General features: G+C 55.9%; 2 protein-coding genes across 2 annotated transcripts in view; one reads left to right on the plus strand and one right to left on the minus strand.

Moving 5' to 3' along the window:
• The window catches only part of DMGDH (dimethylglycine dehydrogenase), a 59,061-nt gene extending 52,303 nt beyond the window's left edge, over positions 1-6,758 (minus strand). Inside the window, exon 1 of the mRNA XM_058656424.1 lies at positions 6,631-6,758. Coding sequence (XP_058512407.1) covers positions 6,631-6,665 — 35 coding nt within the window. The 5' untranslated portion in view covers positions 6,666-6,758. The remainder of the gene's footprint in view (positions 1-6,630) is intronic.
• LOC101519034 (betaine--homocysteine S-methyltransferase 1) lies at positions 545-12,947 on the plus strand. The gene is made up of 8 exons (XM_004586240.4): positions 545-577; positions 2,511-2,643; positions 5,772-5,890; positions 6,532-6,723; positions 7,185-7,332; positions 10,317-10,499; positions 11,518-11,746; positions 12,637-12,947. The coding sequence occupies exons 1-8, from the start codon at positions 545-547 to the stop codon at positions 12,821-12,823; spliced, it is 1,224 nt and encodes a 407-aa protein (XP_004586297.2). The 3' UTR covers positions 12,824-12,947.
• The last annotated feature ends 10,232 nt before the right edge of the window (positions 12,948-23,179 follow it).

The raw sequence follows: 23,179 nt of genomic DNA on the forward strand, positions 1-23,179 counted from the left end.
ATCTCCCTTCACCTTCTCATGGTTTCCAGTTTAAACCTGACATACTGATCATAAACAAAATGAACAAGGTTTTGTTTAAACACAAAAGACTGCCCTCACCATCTATTGTCAAGGTTTCTCGTGGTGTCACCGGCAGCTGCAAGGCCCCACTAGGTGTGGAGGGTGGATTCAGACATCCCTGGACGCAGGAGGCACTGGCCTCCACCAGATGTTTAGTCCAGGCTTCAGTGGAACTTCTAGGAACCAGGCCCAGGTGAGGGCCAGCCAGGTCAGGGTCAGCGGCCAAAGCGCTGGGGCACAGCTGTGTTTGGTCCCTCAGCTGGCGGTGGCCTCAGGGTGTCTTGTTTGTTCTAGGCCTGAGTGCCCCCTCCCATTCTGGGAAAGCAAACCTCTCCCTGGCTCTGGGAGAGGGGACAAGGCAGTCTGCACCCTGCCCACGCCCACTGCCGGGGGGAGTTCAGAGTATAAAGTGCCAGCTGTGGGCGCAGGCAGGGCTCACCTGGTCTATCGCACAGTGCTGTGTACACGTCCAGACACCACGAGGATGGCACCCATCGGGGGCAAAAGCACCAAGAGGGTGAGTGACAGAGACCCTGAGGTCCCCAGGCTCCAGGAGCCCAAGGGAAGCCTGCACCCCCAGCCCAGCCCCAGAGCAGGAGGAGCACCCCAAACTTCTCTGAGCATCCCTCACTCCTGCCCCATGCATCCCAGGCTGGCTCAGGACCAGACCATGCGCCTGGTCTCTGCCACACTCCCACCTGCACTCTGCAGACTGTCGTGCCATCAGCACGATTTTAAATCAAAACAAATCTAGCAGCTGCAGGTCCTAGTTGCCAAGCTCAAAACTGGGAGGCCCTGGACATGCACGCAGCCCTGGGGTTAGTGTCATCCTGGTAGGGAGAAGGGGGGCTTCCCAGATGGGGGGGAAGAAGTCAGGTGAAGCTGCAGGGCTGCCTCCTGCAGGGCCATCCCCCTCATCCTGTGGCGTTTGCCATTTGTCACATCGGTCATGAACGCCAGCAGGTGTGAGGCAGTGCTAAAGATACTCTGCATCATTCCGAACCTGGACACCATCCAAGTATCAGGGAGCCCTGGACCCCATCTTTCTGTAGCAAAGTGACACCCTGGGCCAGGTGCCTTAACTCCTCCTCCTCCAACTCACAGAGGGGCCTTGTTCCTGACACTTCCTAGCTGGACAGACAGGCAAGCATGCGTGTGCACGTGCGCGCACACACACACACACACACAGAGGTCCCATCTGCTGCTTCTCCCATACGCCCACATTGGTTGGCACTAGACCAGAGAGAAGCCAGGAACTTGATCCACATGGGATCCACCTACTATGAGCCCTCAGAAAACAGGTCGGGAGTGCCCAGAAAACAGAGCTGTGTCTGGAACCCAGGCACTCCAGAGAGCTGCAGGTGTCTCCACACTGAGTGCCTCCCCCCAACTGAAGTCTGTGATTCTTTGAAATTACAAATTCGTTACACTAGAAAAGAACTTCCTTAGTGACCGAATCCTTTGTAAGACATGAGTCCAGGAAGTCAGGGCCCGGCCTGTGAGTGCAGTGGCATAGGAGTGGGGGGTCCCTCATACGCCCACTGCTCACTTATCTTTCCTTGGTCTTGTCAGATTGCATACCTGAACACGGCTCAACACAGCTGTTGCTGCAGAGCGTAACTAACTTGAATTGGCACCCATATGGGATACCAGTGCCACAGGCAAAAGTTTAGCCTCCTATGCCACAGTGCTTATTTCAAAGACAGAGTGACATACTGAGAGGGATAAACAATGAGAGGAGAGAGAAATCCTGCCGCAACGGGCAGGTACAGGCCAAGCCAAAGCAGCCTTGGACTCCGTCCGGGTTTCTCACACGGGCAGCTGGGGCACAAGCACTTGGGCTGAGTGCGGCCCCATTCCCACACATTAGTAGGGAGCTGGACTGGAAGCAGTCAGAGGTTTAAGGCAATGGAAGTGTCCCTTACCCTGATAGTTTTATGCTGTGTATGAGTTACAGTTACAGGATGGATACACTGTACAACATGTGCAACTTTGAAAATATAATTTTGAATTTAGAATAAGTATAAACTCAGGACCAGTGTTGTGGCTCTATGGACTAAGCCACCGCCAGCAAAGTGCCAGGTGGAGTCCGGTTGTTTCACTTCAGATCCAGCTCCCTACTGCTGCACTTGGAAAAGCAGAGAAGGATGGCCCAAGTGTTTTGGCCCCTGCACCCAGACAGGAGACCTGGAAGAAGCTCTTGGCTTCAGCCTGGCCCAGCCCTAGTTGCTGCAGCCATTTGAGGGGTGAACTTAAGGATGGAAGATTTCTCTGCCCATTTCTGTCTGGAAGGCCTTGCCCCTAGCACATGCTCAGATTTTCAGTATTTGAGCATTCTGGCTGTCTCATGGAGGACCTTCCATTAGTGGATTTCTAGAACAATCACACGCTTCTCGTGAACGCACTCAAAGCCAGAAGCTCCTAGAACATAACACTTGCTCTGACCCCAGGGTATCCTAGAGCGGCTGAACGCTGGCGAGGTTGTGATTGGGGATGGCGGATTCGTCTTCGCGCTGGAGAAGAGGGGCTACGTGAAGGCAGGGCCCTGGACCCCAGAGGCCGCTGTGGAGCACCCAGAGGCAGGTGGGTGCCGTCTGCTCCACTTCCTTCAATGCCCTCCCCCAAACTCCTCCGCGTTCCCCTCTCTCCCTAGCCCAGGTAGACTTTCACATCCATTGGGAGGATGCAGCCAGCACATTGCCTGCTACCATTCAGAGCTCAGATGCAAAGAGTTCCCCCTTCCTGCTCTCCCCCAGTAGCACAGCTCTAGGCCTTGCCACCACAGTGAGCTGGCCACTGCTGCCTGCCGCCCACCCGTGCCCTCGCAGACCCCACCCAGGCCAAGGCAGTGTCCCATGCCCATGCTCCCCCAGGGCCACTCTGGCCCTCACCCTCATCCAAGCAATGTCTACCTGCCACATCAAAGCCATGGCGTGCAGACAAGCTGGCCCACGTCATCTCTTTGTAATTTTTCTCTTATTTGCACAACAATCTTGTGCTGGTTTACATTCTGAGAGCCTTCAATAGCCAGGGCAGGCAGAGGCTGAAATCAGGAGCTCCAGCTGGGCCTCCTGGGCGCATGGGAGGCCAGGAGGCAGCAGGAACCCACGTACGTGGGCCATCACCTATGGCCTCCCAGGCTCATCTGCCGAGCAGCTGAGACCCAACCTGGCCCTCCAGTACAGGAAGCACACATCCCAAGTGGTGGCCAAACCCACGGTCCCACAACACCTCCCTGGCCCACTCTGCTTACATTCACTTGTCCACCTGCACAGGACCTGACCCTCCTCACCATCTCACCCTGCTTTTGGGACCACAATCCTGTGCAGCTAGGGAGGGAACAGGGTGGCCCCTGCTGCTGTCTTCACAGGCAGGAGCCTCCACCAGGTCCTGTAACTGGAGGCAGGAGTGGCATGGGGGCTGGCTCCCAAGGGTCCAGGGTGCTCTCATCTTCAGGGTTCTGCAGCAAGCCCACCCAGTGTTTCCTCTACCCCTCACCCCTCTCAGGTCTGCTTCTTCCTACTCTGCCTGGCAGAGCCCCAAGGAGCTGAGCTGCTGCATGAGGAGGCCCTGGGCTGGGGCTCTAACTCCTTGGTTCCCCCAACACACACACTGTGAGTGGCTTCCTGCAACAGCCCTGATCCTGTGGCACTGCAGGTCCAGCAGTTCAGCAGGCCGACTCATCCATGCAGGAGTCGAACCGGGGGTGGAGGGCACGTTCTTTCTGTCCTTACTTGCTATATTCTGTAATGTTTTAAGATGAATCATGTACCTATCTGAAAGGCATTCAGAGCTTGTGCCTACTGGTTTGCTCCCAAACGCCTGTTTGGGCGGAGAGGGCGGGGCTAGAGCCAGGCACAGGTGCAGCACTCCCACATGGAACACTGGAACAGCCCCTGGCACTCGGTCCACCGGGTTAGCTTATGCCTCCTTCTCTAAATGGATTCTTGGCATTGTTGCTGTTCTGTCTGCCTTATTAGGATGGAAGCTCCCTGTGCCCTGAGGCAACCCCAGCCCCCGGCTTCCAGAACAGTCCATGTCAGCCCCAAGTCGACAGGGTGAAGGGCAGGATTCTGATTTCACAGCTGGGTGGGCTTGGGGGAGCTGGGCAGAAGTCAGGCTTCTCAGGTGGATGGGGGAGACTGGGCGCAGGCAAGAAGCGCAGAGCAAGGCCTCTGGGCTCTTGAGTGGATGCCAACCGAGCCTGAGATGTGGACTGCAGGCAGTACAGCAGGTGTGAGAGCTGGCATCAGAGCAGGGGGACCAGCCATCGCAGAGATGGAGTGGCAGCTCCAGCATGAGGCAAATGGGCTCTGGATGACCTTGGGGTCACCTGAGGGCCGCTGGGCGCTCTCTACAGCAGGTGCCCCCTGGCTGCTGGCAGGAGCAACTGTGATGTAAAGAAGAGTCTTCAGACAGTTCACGCCACGGAGGGCTTTTCCTGTCCGGACACTAAAATAAACTTGGCTCTTAATTCCAGTTCCCACGGCTTTTTGAAGTGCCACGATATGTGCCAAGTGTTTACAAATGGCACTCAGGTCAGAAGGTCTGAGGGTAGGCCCTGCTCTCCCTCCTGGCCCGTCTTTGCTGAAGCAGAGCCTAAGAGAGGATGCTGATGGCTTGGGTCAGTGGGTTCCCGCCAACACTCAGGCAGCAGACCTGGGTGGGCTGGCTAGCCCAGACCCACATTGCAGACCCATCGCTAGTGAACCAGAAAATGGAAGGACTCACTTTGTCTATCCTGCCTCCTCAGGCAAACAGGCAGCTTTAGAATCACAGATCCCTGACTGCCATGCAAGCTCTGGGTTCAGGGTTCACGAGGGAGAGCCCAGGAGCAGACACAATGGAATGAGTGATCAGGATCAAGAGCAGGCTCTCTCACTCACGTCCAGTTTCCCCTGCTGTCTGCCCTCCAGGCCCAACTTGGAGGACAGCATTGCTTGGGCACAGCTAGTGTTCAAGATGAGCTGTGCCAGTCTAGACTTCACCACAGAGATGACTGTGTTTGAAGCTATCCATTATGAAATTTCAAGCTTAAAAACAGTCAGACGCTGAAGGAGACTGCCCTGACACTGAGTTATGTGTGGTTACAGCAGCTGCAGGCATGTGCGCCTGTGTGTGGGGACCATGCCCCACCTGAGGTCTAAGACCCCGAAAGACGCCAAAAGCAACACAGGGTTAACTGCTCCCTCACCTGGGGCTGCAGCCCAGACTCCTCGTTCAGCCTAGGCTTCTGTCCATCTGTGCCTGGCTCTAGCAACGTGTCCCCGTCTCCTGCCCCTGTGCCAGCTTCCCACACCTGAGCAGCGGTTGCCTCCTTTAGCACCTAAGTGCTCCTCCTAGCCCTCACTGGGCCCTTCCCTCCACCAGCAGCCCTCTTCCCCCTGCCAGGCGGCCCTTCCCACCGTCCTGGGTCAGCTACTGCTGCATGGGCTGTGGGTTGTCCAGGGCAGTGCGGCGGGTTGTAGCCACATGCAGGGGTCATTTCCACACGTGACAAGGGATGCCCTGGTGGGTAATGAACTTCTACTCCCTGGCCTTGGGCTGGCAGCAGTGGCCAAGGGCTCCCTTTGACCTCTCGGTGACACTAGGGTGTACACAGGCCAAGCAGTCAGGGAGGGCAGCAGCAGCTCTGGTGGATACCCTGCAGGGCTGAGGGATGGGGTCTGAGCAATGGGGGGTGCTGAGCCCCTTGTGCTGTCTCCCCACAGTGCGCCAGCTGCACCGCGAGTTCCTGCGGGCAGGCTCCAACGTTATGCAGACCTTCACCTTCTATGCCAGCGAGGACAAGCTGGAGAACAGGGGCAACTATGTGGCTGAGAAGCTCTCGGTGAGTGGTCCAGGACTTGTCACCCAGGGCCCCTAGCCCATGCTACAGGCTTGCAGGGAGCAGCCTACAGAAGGCCCATTTGTAGCCAGTCATTCAGTGGGTCCCTGGGGAGGGAGGTAAGCCACCAGAGCCCCCCTCCGACGCGCTCCCAGTCCTGCCCAAAGTAGGGATATGAGGAGGGTCAGGGCAGGGTTGCAACCCCTCAGCCGCGACCTCACAGGAGACCCATGGGGCTGTGTGCCCTGGCTGCTGGGTTTGGGGTTTGCTGTGGAAGGGTAAGGGCCCATTTTTCAGGTCTTAAGTCATTAGGAAAGACCTGATGAGTTAAGTGTCGGAGACAATCGGAAGAACTTGGCATCACACACACACAATTGCCGGGAGCTCTTCCCAGTGCAGCCCAGGCATAGAAATCACCAATTTGGATCCTGCCACCCTCTCACACACACGCACCTTGGATTTCAGGTTACATCCTACACGTGACCTGTCTGCCTTACAGTAGCAACCGCTAACCATTGGCGCTATCCCTGCAAACAGGCAGAGCAGTGAACTGCCCCGCGACCAGCATTTCCCCAAGTAAAACTGTGTATCTGTGTGGCCCATGAAGGTGCAGATGCCTTGCATCCCCTCTCCCCCCACCTCAGGGGCAGAAGGTCAACGAGGCCGCCTGTGACATCGCGCGGCAAGTGGCTGATGAGGGCGATGCCCTGGTGGCCGGCGGCGTGAGCCAGACCCCGTCCTACCTCAGCTGCAAGAGTGAGGCGGAGGTGAAGAACATCTTCCGGCAGCAGCTGGAGGTCTTTGTGAAGAAGAACGTGGACTTCCTGATTGCCGAGGTTCAGGAGGGTCACCGGGGGCTGGCGTGTTTCCTGTCTCCCCAGGGGCTGGGCACCTGTTGGGACAACAGTGTTAGCCCAGAAAGTCATTTCTGCAGGGGCCTGCATTGTGGTGCCGTCAGCACCACGTGAGCTGCCATCTGCCTCCCATACGGATGCGAGTTTAAACCCCAGCTATTCCATTTCTGACCCAGCTCCCTGACTACGGCCTGGGAAAGCATTGGAAAAAGACTCAAGTCTTTTTTCCAATTTAGGTCTTTGGCTATATTTGATTGAGTCAATTTGATGCAGTACTTTCCAAATTTAGACTGAAATTCCTACTGACAAATCACCATTTGATTCTGTTCTATGTAAAAAAGAAAAACAAAAACAAAGCTAATGAATCAGCCCAGATCTACTAAGCTGTCAGTCTTTACTTGTTCTGCCAGGAGCAGGACTAATGGCTCCCCACCTGCTTTCAGTATTTTGAGCATGTTGAAGAGGCCGTGTGGGCTGTCGAGGTCTTGAAAACATCTGGCAAGCCAGTGGCCGTGACCATGTGCATCGGGCCTGAGGGTGACTTGCATGGCGTGCCGCCAGGCGAGTGTGCCGTGCGTCTGGTCAAAGCAGGTAAGAGCCATGCCATGGCTGTGCACCGGGGGAGCTTCGGGAACTGGGAAGGCAGGCACCTGATGCAGGAATACTAGTAACGGCATCCGTCTCAGCAGCGGGAAGGGGTGAATGCTTCCAAGGTTGCTGAGAAGGGCAGCTAGAGCCGTGCTTAGGGCTCAACACCAAAGGATGAGAACGTTCTGGAAAGTCAGAAACAGTAAAATACAAAGCGTTTTATTTTCAACTTGTCTCAAGGGGAGGTCTTGCAACATCAGTATCTTGAAAGTTAGCTGGCCTCTCTGCCAGGGTTGTCGCATTCTGACAAACCACAAGTACACTCTGCTCTTGGTAATTGGTGTAATCACTCAAAAAATTGTTTCCTAGGAAATACAAACCAACTAATACATCTCTTATGCAATTTTTATTCCTAGTATTGGGCTTTCTTTCTAGTAGGAATCATGTATTTTCAGAGCTGCCTCTCTTGAAAACCTAAAGAGCCCCTCCAAGTCAATGGAAGAGCCCAGCTCACCCCAAGAAATCGAGAAATTGTGATTGAACCTCTGTTCAAAATCCTGTTCTCACTCAACTCCCAAGTTTCCACGAATGTTGCTTGCCATTCATAAGTTATCTAGAGGCCTAGGAATGAAGTTGCACCACCCTAATTTGATCGGAAACATGAAACCAAAGAACAAGTGAGTCAGCTTGGGAAATGCCCCAGAGGCTTGGGGACGTCTGTCCCTAGTTGGTACGGGTACCTGGCCCTTGTCGTTTGCCTTCTGGGCTTGTCTGTGTCCTGGCTGACCCCTCACTGGACTATAGGGTGCTATAGGCAGAGCATAGGCGTATGTGGCTCAGCTTCTTGCACCTACCAGAGCCTTAATCAGCCTGTCCTGCAATATTTCATCAGATGCTACCCCAGGTACCCTGACCTGGCTGCTCCAGCCCAGGTATCACCCCCTGCTCCCAGCCATGGCCGACCCCTGTGCACACTGCTCGTGGCACGCTCGGTCTGTGAGAATGCTCACAGCACTCCCTGGTCACACCGAGTGAAACAGGTCTGCTGTTGTGGACTTTGGGCCTTGGATACAGTCCTGTGCTTCATGGGTCATCAGGCAGGGAGTATGTGTAGGTGCTGCTACCTTAACCTGACCCTACAGCACCCTGCGCTAAGGTACAAACCCTCCTAGTCACAGGCCAGGCCCTATAATGACATTTACCCATACACCTCTCACAAGAAGCCGCACACCTAACAGGCAGGCAGTCAATGGTTGAAGGGTGAGCAGCACAACAGCCCGGACAAGAAGGCAAGGCTGTGACCCACCCAGTGAGGACGAGAAGGCCATTGCAAGGTCAGCGTGAGAGATGGAGATGTGGGAGGCAGGCGTGCTGATGGTTTGCACATCCTGGGGTCTGAAAGCGAAGTGGAAGAGGTGATGTTGCAGGGACACTCCAACATCGCTCCTCAGTCTCCGGGAGCAGTGTACATGTCAGTCCACGAAGGCAGCAGGAAGCAACACGCAAAGGGCATGGGGGCATGGGGGTCATGGGGGCACGGGAGCCAGGAGCCGGGACCAGGGTGGGAGCAGGCCTCGGCCCCCTGGGCTAAGTGTTGCTGATACACTTAGCAAGGCACAGAGACACAGATGCAGCTCCTGGACCCAGCCAGATCACGACAAGTGCTCGGGGGAGCAAGACCTCACCGGAACAAGCAAGAAGACCAAGCCCTGGACACAGCTCCTTGAGCACCACTGCCCACTGAGGGCCAAGCGCCACCAAGGTGTGCTGTCGCCACTTCCAGAACCTGTGTAAGGCAAGCCCCTGAGCCAGCAGCTGGTCAACTATAGTTCTTTCTGGCCTGGGAACAACCCAAGAATCCTTCAACAGAAGAACATAAAACAACTCGGCCGTGAGAAAGAGTGCAGCTCTGCTAACACGCTAGGCCAGGGCTGAGCCAGGGCAGCCCAGAGTGAGCCCTCATTCCCACTCACAGGGTGTCCATGGTGGACATGAACTGCTGACTCAGCTCCATGAGTCGGCCAAGGGAAATCAACCAGCCACAAAGGGGCGGATCTCCTAGCGTTTCTCTGCACAAGTATCTAGAAAGAGTAAATCCACCAAGTTGACTGGGGACTGCTGGGAGAGGGAAAGAGGGAAATTGCTTGATTGCTTCACCGGCACAAAGTTCTCTTTTTGATGGCAGAAACTTCCAGAGATGATGGCAGTAACGGTGGCACAATATTGAAAATGGAATCAAGGCCACTGAAGCTGGTTGGCGTGGCCAATTTTTCAATTTAAGAAAACTTTCCTTTGAGAGTTCTTCCCATTTTGAAATGACAGGATAACAGACAGCCACTGCCTGCTCTAATCCTCCAAGAGAAAGAAACTTCCAGAAGCCAGGTAGACCACCCCTGGTGCTATCAGAAGTAAGAACACAATGGCCACAACGGTTGCTTTCAATGAAATAAAGAGAGGGGTGTCTGCAGTCTATCAGGTTCTCACTAAATCAGACCTCTCAGCAACTTCCAAAAGAAAGCTTCACGAAGACTCTCCGGAGGGCCGGTGATTCTGGAAGGGGTTAAACTGTGCCAGCAGTGCCTGTCAAAATGACTGACAGTCCACCATTGCGATCAGTTGAAGGCATGGGGCACAAAATTCCTCCTAGAGAACATACCCCTGAGGACTTTTTCCCGAATGACGCCCCTGCCCTTATGCCAGCAGCTCCTCGTGCACCGGCGAGCCACAGTGCTCAGTGCTGGAAAGCTGACCTCAGTCAGAGCAAAGCTCGGCTGACTTGGTTCATTCAGGAAGGAAGACGGACAGCCAGGACAGGCACGTGCTGCTTCAACTGGGCCAGACCCAGCATCCTGAAGAGCACCTGCCTCCCACTGTTGGGTGATGGGTTTCCAGTGCCAGCAGCAGCTACCTGCCTGAGCAGGAGGGCGGATGGATAGGGTCCCATGGGCACTCACTGCACCTAAGCTGAGTCCTCCCTCCGCTCGCAGGGGCGTCCATCGTGGGCGTGAACTGCCACTTCGACCCCTGGACGAGTCTGCAGGCGGTGAGGCTCATGAAGGAGGGCCTGGCTGCTGCCCGCCTGCACGCACACCTGATGAGCCAGCCCTTGGCCTACCACACGCCTGACTGTGGCAAGCAAGGCTTCATCGACCTGCCCGAGTTCCCCTTCGGTGAGTCCTGCGCTGGCGAGGGTGGCAGTCCCTACTGATAAAAGGCAGTGTTTGGGGCCAGGGTAGGCACTAGAGACACATCCCGCCCGCTGGCCCCTGGATCATGGCAGCCTGGAAGGACCACGTGGGCAACCAGCATGAGCCTCCGGGCTGCCAGTAGGTCACAGCAGAAAAGCAACAATGACAACGGGTCAGGCCTCTGGGTTCCTGGGCAGTCAGGGGTGGGATGGAGGGGAGGGTTGGAGCCAGGCCCTACAGAAAAGCTCTGTATTCCTCTGGGCCTGAATTTCCACCTTGGCAAACTAAGGCTGGGTAGTCATCTCCCAGGCCTGTATAACGCCCCAGGACGGAAGTCACTGCAGAGATGCTGGGTGGGGGCCAGGGCCTCCCTGGGAGGACCATGTGGCCCCATGAGAACGGCAGGGCTGAGCAGGCAAAGAAAGCAGACACGTGCATTGGGGCACGGGGTAGCGCAGCTGTCTGGCTGAAGCCACCTGGAGAAACAGCCCAAGAGGAAAAACATCTTTTTCTTTGGGAAAAAAAAAAAAAAAATCAGGAGAGCTCCCATCTGCTGATCCACTCCCCAAATGTGTACAACAGCCCCAGGTTGGGAGCTGAAGCTGGGAGCCAGGAACTCCACAGGTCTCCCACGTAGGCGGCAGAGACCCAATCCTGGGTGTGCATTGGCAGGAAGCTGGGATCAGGTGCTCCAAATGTGGGGTGTGGCTGTCCCCACAAGCAGCTCAGCCCACCCCAGAAACAATGCTCTGTGCAGCCCACCCTGCCAAGTCCCAGATACTCCTTCTACAGCACATAGATCCATCCCACAGGTCCAATCTGAAATGCTCCCGCTGCAGGAAGCTTGTGGAGAAATGCACACGAGGGGGTGGGGCTCCTTGGAAACGTCTAGAAGGCTGGGTGTCACTGCAGCAGAACTGGACTGCATTGATGGCTCCAGAAACGTGAGCCGCAGCAGCTGGCCTTGCAGGCTGACTGTGACCACTATCATTTCCTGCAGCCCTGGAGCCCCGCGTGGCCACCCGCTGGGACATTCAGAAGTACGCCAGGGAGGCCTACAACCTGGGCGTCCGCTACATCGGTGGCTGCTGCGGGTTCGAGCCCTACCACATCAGGGCCATCGCCGAGGAGCTGGCCCCGGAGAGGGGGTTCTTGCCCCCCGCGTCAGACAAGCACGGCAGCTGGGGCAGCGGCCTGGACATGCACACCAAACCCTGGATTAGGGCCAGGTGAGTGCGTGCGGGCACTGCTGGGCAGATATCCTGGGGTGTCCGCAAACCACCGTGGCTGCACGTCAATGAGCACGGATTTGGGGCTTGCAGCGATGGACATGGGCAGGGTCTCTGCCCCCCGAGCTTGCATCCAGGGGGGCAAATGGAGCGCGGTGGGGCAGTGTTCCCCAGCTCAGGCTCGCAGTCCGCCATGTTTTAATGGAACCCCGAGAGACGCGGTGGAAAACGCAGAGAGAACCAGGGCCTCGGCCTGTGGACGGCGTTTCTAGCGGAAGGGGTGAGCGGCTTCCGCTGGGCGGAGGGGTGTCCCAGGCCCCGAGGGGACCCCAGCCCTGTGCCGTCAGCCGCAGTGTGGGGTCCCCCCAGAGCCGCACGCTGGACAAGGCCCTGGCCTGTCCCCCGGGAGTCAGCACCACCGCACGCAGGGGCTGGGCAGGGCGAAAGAAGGGTGCACGGGCACCCAGGGGCTGTGCCAGGGGGACCAACAAGGAAGAAGGGGAAGCCGGCAGCGTTAGCACAGGCCCCTGAGGAGCACTGCGGCCGGGCAGGGTTACCTGTGCGGTCAGCTGGGCGGGAGGGACTCTTCTAGAAGGTCGGCCTCTGAGGAGACAGGGAAGCAAGCGGGGCCCGAGAGGGCGCAGAGGAAGCAGAAGTCGCATGGAAAACATGCGACCTAAATTCTTAGCTGTTTGTCTCTGTAAATCCAAGAGAACAATCCAGTCACCGCTGAGCTACAGGCAGCGGGCGCAACATGGCGGGCGTGCTTGGCTGCGCATGCTCGGAAGCTCCAGCGCGGGGTTGCGGGGAGCCCCCGGGCGACACCCAGTTTCAGGGGTCCCGAGTCCAGCTCCAGGCCGGGCCTGACGCGGGGCACTCTGTCCACGCAGGGCCAGGCGGGAGTACTGGGAGAGCCTGCGGATCGCCTCGGGCAGGCCATACAGCCCCTCCCTGTCCAAGCCGGATGCCTGGGGAGTGACCAAGGGCACCACCGAGCTCATGCAGCAGAGGGAGGCCACCACGGAGCAGCAGCTGAGAGAGCTCTTTGAGAAGCAGAGGGTCAAGTCCGCGCAGTAGCTACAGCTGTGGGCTGCTGTCCCGAGGCGGGTGTCCACCGAGGGCGAGGAGGAGAGGGTGGAGAAGGAAGGCTGGTACCATCTGCAGAAAAGAGGATTGCAAACAGCACCATCTGACCATTTTAGGTTACTAAGAAGCACACACACACAAAAGTGTATTAGGGCCACTTGCAGGGACAAAGCACTGTAGGAAGTGAATTTGGCCCTCCCAACAAACACCATTTGTATAATGACCCAGCCAAACATGGAACAGGCCACCCCTGAAATAAAAGATTCAATTGTCTCTGGCTTGTTCTTGTCCATCCCTTCACTTCCTGTTCCATTCAAACAGCTCGCTGCCTGCAGCCCTTCCCCCAGGCTCCTGTAACCCATGCAAGGAACAGCACCAGGCTTGGGGCACTCTAGAGCTCTGCAATCCCTGGGCGATTCGCAGCGTGGGAGTGGGAAGCCCACAGTGGTTGCGTAGGCTGCACAAAACCAGGGCCACCTCAAAGCTTCACTCAGGAAAGCCAGCGGCGAGCTGTAATCCTGTGCTCGCTGACCTTCTAAGGGTCACAATGTCCTTCTACAGTATATGGTCATTGGTTCAACTCCCACCTAGTCCGCTTCTGATCCAGCTCCCTATAACGTGCCTTGGAAAGCAGCAGAAAATGGTCCAAGTCCCTTTACCTGCGTAAACAGCCTTTTTACCTACATGGAAGATCTGTTGGCTTTAGCAGCCCAAGCTGTTGCAGCCTTTTAGGGAGTGAACCAGGAGATGGAAGATGTGTGTGTGTGTGTGTGTGTGTGTGTGTGCCCTCCCATCTCTGTAATTCTACCTTTCAAATAAAAAAGGAAACTTGAAAAACAAAAACTCCTTCCCTCAGAAGACGCCGTGGTGTTCTCGAACTCTGTGTCAACGCTGCCTCCTAGTGGTGCATTTTGAACTCTGCGTGCCAGCTTCTCCCCGCATGAGTTTTATTTCCAGCAATGTGACCCACAAAAGGGAAGGCTCATTCGGCGCCCAAGCGTTGATGGCAAATGCACACTTGCCACAGGTTATGACTTTCAGGGTCAGAAGAGCTGGAGCGGAGGTCAAAGTGGAGATAGCCCCTGTCAAGGGTAAGACTGGGAGTCAAGAAGCTTGCCCAGAAAGACTGGGACGGTCGGTTCTCCAACCAAAGGAGACAACCGCGACACAACTCCAAGTCCACGTAAATTCTATGGCCTGGTTCTTGGTCACGTGGGAGCACGACACCCCTGCGTACGAGGCAGCTCAGCCAGCAGGTGCAGCCCCAGCATCAGGCACAGAGGGACTGGACCAAGGGCTTCAGTTTCCAGCGTGTCCAGAGGGGGGCAGCAGGACGCCAGCAGCCGGCGGCTGGGAGCTGGGTCTTCCAGTGGCCCACACCTCTGGCCTCTGGCCTGTTACATCAGTGTTCCCCTGAAGATGTGCGAGTCTTAGAACCCTGCCCTAGACAACTCATCCAGTGGGGAAAGCTTCCTGGGTCTCAGCCAGCACCCCGTTTTCCCACTCAGCTTCTAGCTGGCCAGTGTGTCCCCACCAGTCACAGCCCTGTCTCCACCCCTGACAGAAGAGGGAGGCTTTGCTGCTTCTTTCCCAGCCCCCACTAAGCCAGTACTGCAGCGTGGGGAGCTGGCCCTCGTGCTCGGGCCCCTCACCCATGTGGGAGACCTGGAAAAAGCTCCTGGCCCTGGCTTCTGCCTGACCTTGCCCTGCCTGTCGTGGCCTTTTGAAAAGGTCTCTCTCTCCCTAACTCTGTCTTCTAAATGAATATGATAAATCTTTAAAATAGAAAAAAAAACAGGGCCGTTTATGTACCATTAAATCAAATGCACAACTTTTATAAACAAATTGATTATATGTATTTGTGTTTATTTGAAAGAAAGAGTCACAAAGAGAGGTCAACAGACTTCCACCTATTGGCTCACTCGCGGCTGGCCACAACAGGGCTGTGCAAGATCAGACCCTGAAATTCCATCCGGATCTTCCATGAAGGTGACAGCTGTTCAAGGACTTGGGTCATCTAACACTGTTTTCCCAGGTGCAGAATCAGGGAGCTGGATTGGAAGTGGAGCAGCCGGGACTAGAACCAGTGCCCATATGGGATGCCGGTGCCACAGGTGAGGGTTTAACCCACTGTGCCACAGCCACTGCCCCCAGAGGCTCTGCTGCAGTGTGGGCTAGGACCAGCATTCACTTGTAAGTCTGTGAAAACCCTGCAGACATTTGTGGACGAACCGAGTCTTGAAATACTCAGCAAGTTTTAAATAAAACTTTCCCCATGTACTCAAAATGGGAAAGAGGGGATTTCCTGAATCCCCTGAGAGCCCCAGCGCCGGGGCTGGGTGGACTCTGGGACTGTCCTCTCTGCTTTTGTACTTGGACGTTTTTCATCACAAAAAAAGCTAAGCAAGTCTGGGAGGCTGGGAAGAAGCAAATGCAGGAGTTGCTCGGATTTGAGCTCCGGATGGATGGGGGATGGCAGGCTATGTGCGGGTATGCAAGCGGCAACGTTCTCCCCCTCGACCAAACTGCAAGGATCCACCCCCGTGACCCACACAACAGAGCACCTGGAACCCCCAGTGCTCCAACCACAGTCTGCAGGTGTCGGCTCTCTCCCCTGAGGCAGACCACCCCCACTCCCGTCTTCCCCAGCCTGGCACCTCCCAACCACTCTCTCCCCACATACTCAGAAACCTCTCACCCTCAGGGTCCTCTAGTACTTAGCCAGGCCGGGTCAGCTCCTCTGGGCTCCCTTCACCTCCACCCCGAGGAGCTGCAACCTCAGCCCACCAGCCCAGCAGCCACACACTGCCAAGCTGCTCCTGCCACCAGCCAGGCTGGTTAGTCCGTTCTGGGGGCTGCCTCCTGGGATCCTCCCCTCTCACCCCACCCACTTTCAGCCTCTGCCTGAGGTCACCTGCCCGCTCATGCAACTTTGCTGGGCACCCTCAGGAGGCAAGAGGTTCCTGGGCCTCCTCACAGGTGATCCTGGCAGTACTCATCTGTGGGCAGCAGGTGGCCATTGGGATGAGCCGCGTGAATTAACCATGGGACCTCTGAGGACAGAAGCGTTTGCAGCAGGAAGGCAGTGCCCGGGGTGTGTGGGCAGCTCTGGGCGGGCAGAGCTGGAACAGCACCCGGAAGCACACCTACAAACAGTCCTGATGCTCAGAGCCTCCAGCTGCGTGGGCGGATGTTTTCCAGCAGGGAAGGGGCAGCCACCACCGGCTTAGCTGAAACTCCAAGCGCTCGGATGCATCACGGAGGTGACAGGAAGGAAGCACACTCGTCTCCAAGGAAACTGTTCTTGAAGGTTTATTTTATTTTTATTTGAAAGGCAGATTTATAGAGAGGACAACAGGGAGGGAGGCCTTGCATCCACTGGTTCACTCCCCAAGTGACCACAACGGCCGGAGCTGAGCCGATCCAAAGCCAAGAGCCAGGAGCTGCTTCCAGGTCTCCCATGTTGTTTAAGTGCCCAAAGACTTGGGCCATCCTCCACTGTTTTTCCCGGCTATAAGCGGGGAGCTGGACGGGAAGTGGAGCAGCCAGGACTTGAACCAGTGCCTAGGTGGGATGCTGGCATCACCACCAGCAGCTTAACCCGGTAAGCCATAGCACCAGCTACTGAAGTGTGTTTTTTTTAAAAAAAGATGAAACCCAGAGTCAAACCGATTCATAGTTGTGCTTCCAGTTCACACAACTGGCTTCCTAAGGTATCAGCTTAAAATAGGTTGCAGCATCACTAAGTTGGGAGCAATAGCTTTTGCAGGCCTTACAGAATTGCTTGAGATGTGAGTGTGCTAGTGGTTTTGTTTTCAATTATGTGGGATAAGGGGGCAAGAACCTTTGAAAGCTGCTGGAGCAGAGCCCTGGAGGGCACCCAACGCAGGGGCTCCCCCACTGCAAGGCTCTGTCAGACACTCGGTAATGGGCTGGAAAAGCCTGCCGTGTCAGCAAGCCAGCCTCCTGGCACGGTCCCTGCTCGCAGCACCGTACTGAGCGTGGCAGTCGCAGCGGCAATGCTCACGGCCCCGCCTGGGGGTCCACACTCAACCCCCGCACAGCACACATGCAGTCACAGGCACACACACTGCACACATGTCATGCATACAGATACCGCCACACATCACACATATTCACAACACACCCAACACTGCATGCATCATACAGGTGCCCATACACATCCATGCACATCATGGACACATCACACGCATCACACGCATCACATACATACACACCGTGAGAACACGATTTCACAGTTTCTCTCTTTTTACATTTATTTATTTTTATTGAAAAGGCATTTCAGATTTATGGAGTGAAGGAGAGACAGAGAGAATGACCTGCTATCCACTGGTTCATTCCCCAAATAGCCACAACAGCCAAAGCTCAGCTGATCTAAAGCCAGGAGCCCAGATTCTCTTCCAGGTCTCCCACGCTGGTGCAGGGTCCCCAGGCTTTTGGCTGTCCTTGACTGCTTTCCCAGGCCACAAGCAGGGAACTGGATGGGAAGTGGAGCAGCTGGGATTAGAACCGGCGCCTGTATGGGATCTGGCATTTGCAAGGTGAGGATTTAGCCATTTAATCATCGAGCCAGTCCTGGCCTGACTCCATTTTCCCCACTCCACAATGATTGAAATGCATGGGTTTTGTGACTTGTAAGTTCCAAGAGCCACCAGTGGAACCACCCAGTCAACCTGAGCCCTCTGAGCCTGCAACTAGGTCCTGGAACCGAACCATCTCAGGTGCCCTGGGGTCTGCTGGACATGAGCTGGAACAGGGGACAAGAGCCAAGCACCCCTCAGGCCACTAGAGGGCACCTCCTGGGCACTCACCGCACACCACAGCCCCCTTTCTGCTGGGCCAGGCTGGCAGCTGTGAGGACCCTGAGGGGGTCTGTTTAAGTGTGTGGGAACATGGGGTTGAGGGGTAAGTGTACTTTGGCGCAAAACAAAGTGAAGGCCAAGCCTAGACTGCGCATGACATGCATTTCCCCTGGACTCCAAAAGAAACTCCGGCTGTTCTTTCGCTTTCACGGTGGGCGTTTGGGTCACTTCCTGGGGCTTCTGTTGGCCACGAGAACAACCACCTGTGGGCGAATTCTTGGGTCCTGCTCCTGCGTTCACCAACGGGCATGCTCCAGTCACTGCTGTCAGGACTCGCACCGCGCCTAGGTAGGGAAGACGAACATGAGATCCGGGTCCAGGGCAATGTCCGTCTAGGGGCTGGGCAGTGGAGAGCCATGGTTTCTGTGGCGAGGGCGCTACCTGTTGGGAGAAATGAGTGTTGCAGGTGTGGTGGGACCCTGGCACCGCAGCATTCAAAAGAGCCATCACTGCAGTCACATTGGGTAAAATAAAAAAATCAAATGATCTGGGGGCCTTCACTAATGAAGCAGTGAGTAAAGCCACCATCTGCAGAGCCAGCATCCCACTGGGCCCAGGTTCAAGTCCCAGGTGCTCCACCTCCAATTCAGCTCTCCATTAATGCAACCTGGGAAAGCCGTGTAAATCCAAGTGCTTAGGTCCTGCACCCATGTGGGAGACCCTGGCTGTGGCACTCATTTTGGAAGTTATCTCTCACTGTCTCTGTAATTCTGCCTTTCAAATAAATCATTTTAAAAAAAAATCTTTAAAAGTAAGAGATCTGAAAGCTGCAAAGCCCTGGACCCTATGGCTCTCTGTAAAGCTAAGCATCAACAATCAGTAATGCCCTCCTTTGGGGGGCTGGATTCCCTGCAAAGGGCAGGGCCATCCAGAACAGGGACGGGCAGCATGGCCTGCCCTCCGACTCCAAGGCCTGGAAGAGCCGAGGTTGTGACCCCAGGAAGCGACACTTGCAAGCAAGAGCTTGGGTCAGAATAGGGGGCAGCGAGCACAGGCCTCCCAGCAGAAGGAGCCACTGTGCGAAGACCTGTAGGCAGACGCCCGCTTGGATGGATGCAGGCAGGGGCTCACGCACCCAGGTCAGGAAAGTTTCTCCTTTATTCTTGGTGCAGCGGAAAGCACTGGAAAGACAGAAGCAGGAAAGGATGTGATGGCATGTTCTATCCCACTTTTAAAAGCATTCCTTTGGGACCCAGCGCGGTAGCCTAGCAGCTAAAGTCCTCACCTTGAACGCACCAAGATCCCATATGAGTGCTGATTCTAATCCTGAGGACCCCGCTTCCCATCCAGTTCCCTGCTTGTGGCCTGGGAAAGCAGTCTAAGACGGCTCAAAGCCTTGGAACCCTGCACCCACATGGGAGGCCTGGAAGAGGCTCCAGTCTCCTGGCTTCAGATGGGAGCAGCTCCAGTTGTTGCAGCTGCTTGGGGACTGAATCATCAGACAGAAGATCTTTGTCTCTTTTCCTATGTGTATCTGCCTTTCCAATAAAAATAAATAAATCCTGACCCAAAAAAAAAGTGCATTGCTTTGACTGTCTTTGTGAGGAGGTGATGAGAGGTGTCAGGGGATGGTAGTGCCTCAAACTGAACCCGAGACAGACCCAAAGTTGCACTGCCCTCCTCTTCTCCTCGTCACCACCCACTCTGCCTCCCCTCCTCTCCACCAGGCAGGCTCAGGCTGGGAAACACCAGTGCCTGCTCTGGGCCATTCAAGGCAGGGGAAATGGTGACAAATGACCAATATGTCAGGCAACCGGAGGGCGGTGGCCCAGAGCCAACAAAGCAGGGACCCACTGTCACTGACTGGGAAGGTGTCATGGCCACCCAAAGGGGACTCCAGCCCTGCAGGGGATACTCAGGGGGCAGTGAGCCAGGGATAGCCCTCCGCTTGCCCCCCTCACCTCCAGGGTGGCAGTGCCTGCGCAGAAGCCAGGAAGCCGGGGAGCTGGCCCAGGGAAGCACCAGGGGTCAGCTCCCGGCCAGGCCCCACAGGGCGTGGTTCCCGCTGAGCGATTGCACGCCGCCACCAACCAGGTGGCTGTCCTGGACTTGGATGGCGTCCCGCTCATGTCCTGAGCCGTGACTCACCCACCCAGGCATCTCTCTCCTCCACCCCACAGCCTGCTGCTGCCTCCCTGGCAGGCCCTGTCCTCTCTCAGGGACAATGGAAGCCTCCCCTTCCCCACCGCACCCCCTCCAGCAAGGATTTTTAAACAGAGAGGCCTGTGTCCCCAAGGCCGCCCACAGCCAAAAGCCACTTCCCGGGGCCCCGGGGCAATCTGGCCGCAGCTTCCTGCAGACGCCCAAAAGCACAGCTCATCCCCCACCCCCCACGCACACACTCCTAGCACAGCAGGTTCCCTCCTGTCCACCTTCTCAGCCTGCACCTCCTGGAATTCTGCTTCTGAAATTCCCATCGTGTCCTGGAGCCCTCCCAGCCCTGCCAGTGCCTGGCTTCCTGCAGGCTCACACGGGAAGCTGGGATCCCAGGGAGCTGCATACACGGCTGGCCCCAAGATGGCTGCGCAGCATCATTGCCTAGACACCGCAGTCTGACAATGGACACATGAGCGTGTCTTCAGATGCCACTGAGTGCTTGAGGGCTGAAGGCTGACTTGGTGAAGCCAAGAGGAGAGCCCCATGGGACACAGGTCCCCGGCACCCTAGATTCCTCCAGGGTTTTCACCACAATCAAGGCCTCCCACTGCCCCACAGGAAGACAGGAGTCGACCCAGGAGCTCCAGGGAGACCCTGACAATTGCCCGGCATGGAGAAGCTTGGACAAGATGTCTAACCTGGGCCCAGTGGCGTGGCCTAGCGGCTAAAGTCCCCGCCTTGAACACCCCGGGATCTCATATGGGCGCCGGTTCTAATCCCGGCAGCTCCACTTCCCATCCAGTTCCCTGCTTGTGACCTGGGAAAGCAGTCGAGGACGGCCCAAAGCCTTGGGACCCTGCACCAGCGTGGGAGCCCCAGAAGAAGTTCCAGGTTCCCTGCTTCGGATTGGCACAGCACTGGCTGTTGCGGCCACTTGGGGAGCGAATCATCAGACGGAAGATCTTCCTCTCTGTCCCTCCTCCCTTCTGTGTATCTGACTTTGTAATAAAAATAAATAAATCTCTTTTTTACGATTTATTTATTATTATTTTTTATTACAAAGATTCACTCCCCAAGTGAGCTGCAATGGCTAGTGCTGCGCCGATCCGAAGCAGGGAACCAGGAACTTCTTCCGGGTCTGCCATGCAGGTGCAGGGTCCCAAGGCTTTGGGCCATCCAAGACTGCTTTCCCAGGCCACAAGCAGGGAGCAGGATGGGAAGTGGAGCCACCGGGATTAAAACCGGTGCCCATATGGGATCCCGGCATGTTCAAGGCGAAGACTTTAGCTGCTAGGCCACGCTGCCGGGCCCTAAATAAACCTTTTTAATAAATAAATAAATAAATAGATAGATAGTTAAGAGTCATGTTACTACACGGCGTGCATATAATCAGGCCAGGTTCAGTGAGACTAAAAACTCATTTTATGCCCAAATCAATCTTGCTGTGATTAAGTCTGGTAAGAATTAGGGCTGGAGAGAGAAGCTGCATTTCAGAACATCATAATGCCCCTCTTAGTAGGCTCTGGCCCTCTTGCTATTCTTTCAAGCTTTCATTTTTATCTGCAACTTGATCTGTATCTTGAAATCGTCCCTGGCTGCAAGCCTAATGTTTCCCAATGCCCGGCTAAGCCTTCTGACTTGGACTCAGGACAATGAAAACTGCTTTTTTCCTTAAGCTCTGCAAGTTGTGGCTGGCCAGCGTGAGGATGTGGGGAACTCAGTGCCTGCTGTGCTCCAGGGAAGCCTGGCAGGGACCACTACCTGCCCCTCTGACCCAGTGTGGGAGCTGCAGGTCACACAGAGGAATCTCCAGCCGACAGCCCTGCATCCTCCACCTGGTGCAGATGGTCCAATCATTCACTGTTGGGGCTGTTGGTTTCAAATCATTTAAAAAGGGACAGGCAGAGAAAGCTTCCTTCAGCTGGTTCAGTCTCCAAGTTCCTGCAACAGGTGAGAGTGAGCCGACGGAAACCAGGAGTCTGCAGGTCTTCCGGAAGGACAGAGACCTAAGCACTTGTGCCAGTGTCAGCTCTCCTACAGACAGTAGCGGAAGCCAGCCCAGAAGCAGAGACGTGGGGATTCAAAACAGGTACTCCGCTGCGAGATGCAGGAATCCCAAGTGGAGGGCTCACAGCTGTGCCAAAGGCCCACTGCCGATGCTCAGTTCTTGGTAGAAAGGTCCTTTAGGGGAGGCTAGTTTGTCTGAGCTGGATCGGGTCCTGCAAACAGCCCTCCGACACATGCCCCCTGGAGTGGGCGCAGCTTCCAGCAGGCTAACTTATCCCAGGAGCAGGTGGCTACCTTGGCGCGAGCCTTGGCCTCTCAATCCCCACTTGTGCTGTCTCCCCCACATCCCACCCACAGCTGCAAGTGTCTTTAAAGACTTCTATGATCAGTGTTAACTTGCCCACAAGCCTTCGTGCCATCATCTTCAGGCTGTCTCTGCTCATAGCCCTGAGTCTATCTGCCCACTCAGCAGCCTTCAAAGGCTTTGATCAGGACCTGGTGGTTGCTGCATCTTCAGAGGCCAGGCGTGAAAGGCCCATCCCAGGGAAGGCAGGCAGGGAAGAAACAGTTCTCTCCCTGTGTCCCTCTAGCACCTGCTCCAGCTACCGCTGCCTGCCACAGTGTAACACGCCGTGCAGCAAACTGTGTGGCCTGGGCAGCTCTCTGCTTCGGGAGCAGTCTGTACCACCAACGCAGCAACTCCCTGTTCCTCAGCTCATGCCCCATCCCACAAACAGAACCGAACACTGCACCTCCCTCAGTCAAGCTTTGTCTATTTCTGAGCGTCTCTAGCTGGTCTCCCTAATCCCTTCTAAGCCCAGCCAACCTGTGCACCAGATTGTAGCAGAAATCTCTGAGCCTGTCGCACCCTTCACCTCCCACACCACAGGCCTTGCCTTCTCTAATCCCAGCTCCTTCACCTCCAGCCCTAGCTTCCCCGGGCCGCCTTTCTGGTCTTACCCCAGCGAGGAGGGAGGCCCGGCCCCTCCGTCTCCCAACACTGTGCACATCGCCTTCCTGGGGCTGTTCACGTTGCAATGCAAGGGCATCTGTGTTGTTTCAGTGTCGCACTCACCAGTCTAAGTTTAAAGGTTACTTTCATCTCCTTACTGAATCCAAACTTCTACAACAGTGTAGTTGCTCAAGAAATATTTGCTGGGGCTGGTACCACCACATACCAGGCTAAGCCTCTGCACCGGCATCCCATATGGGCACCAGTTCGAGTCCTGACTGCTCCCCTTCCAATGCAGCTCCCTGCTGATGGTGAAGCAGCAGATGGTGACTCCACTCCTTGGGCCCCTGTGCCCACATGGGAGGCCTGGAAGAAGCTCCTGGCTCCTGGCTTCTGAAGGGCCCAGCT

Source organism: Ochotona princeps, chromosome 28 (assembly GCF_030435755.1).
Source record: "Ochotona princeps isolate mOchPri1 chromosome 28, mOchPri1.hap1, whole genome shotgun sequence".
Lineage (NCBI taxonomy): Eukaryota > Metazoa > Chordata > Mammalia > Lagomorpha > Ochotonidae > Ochotona > Ochotona princeps.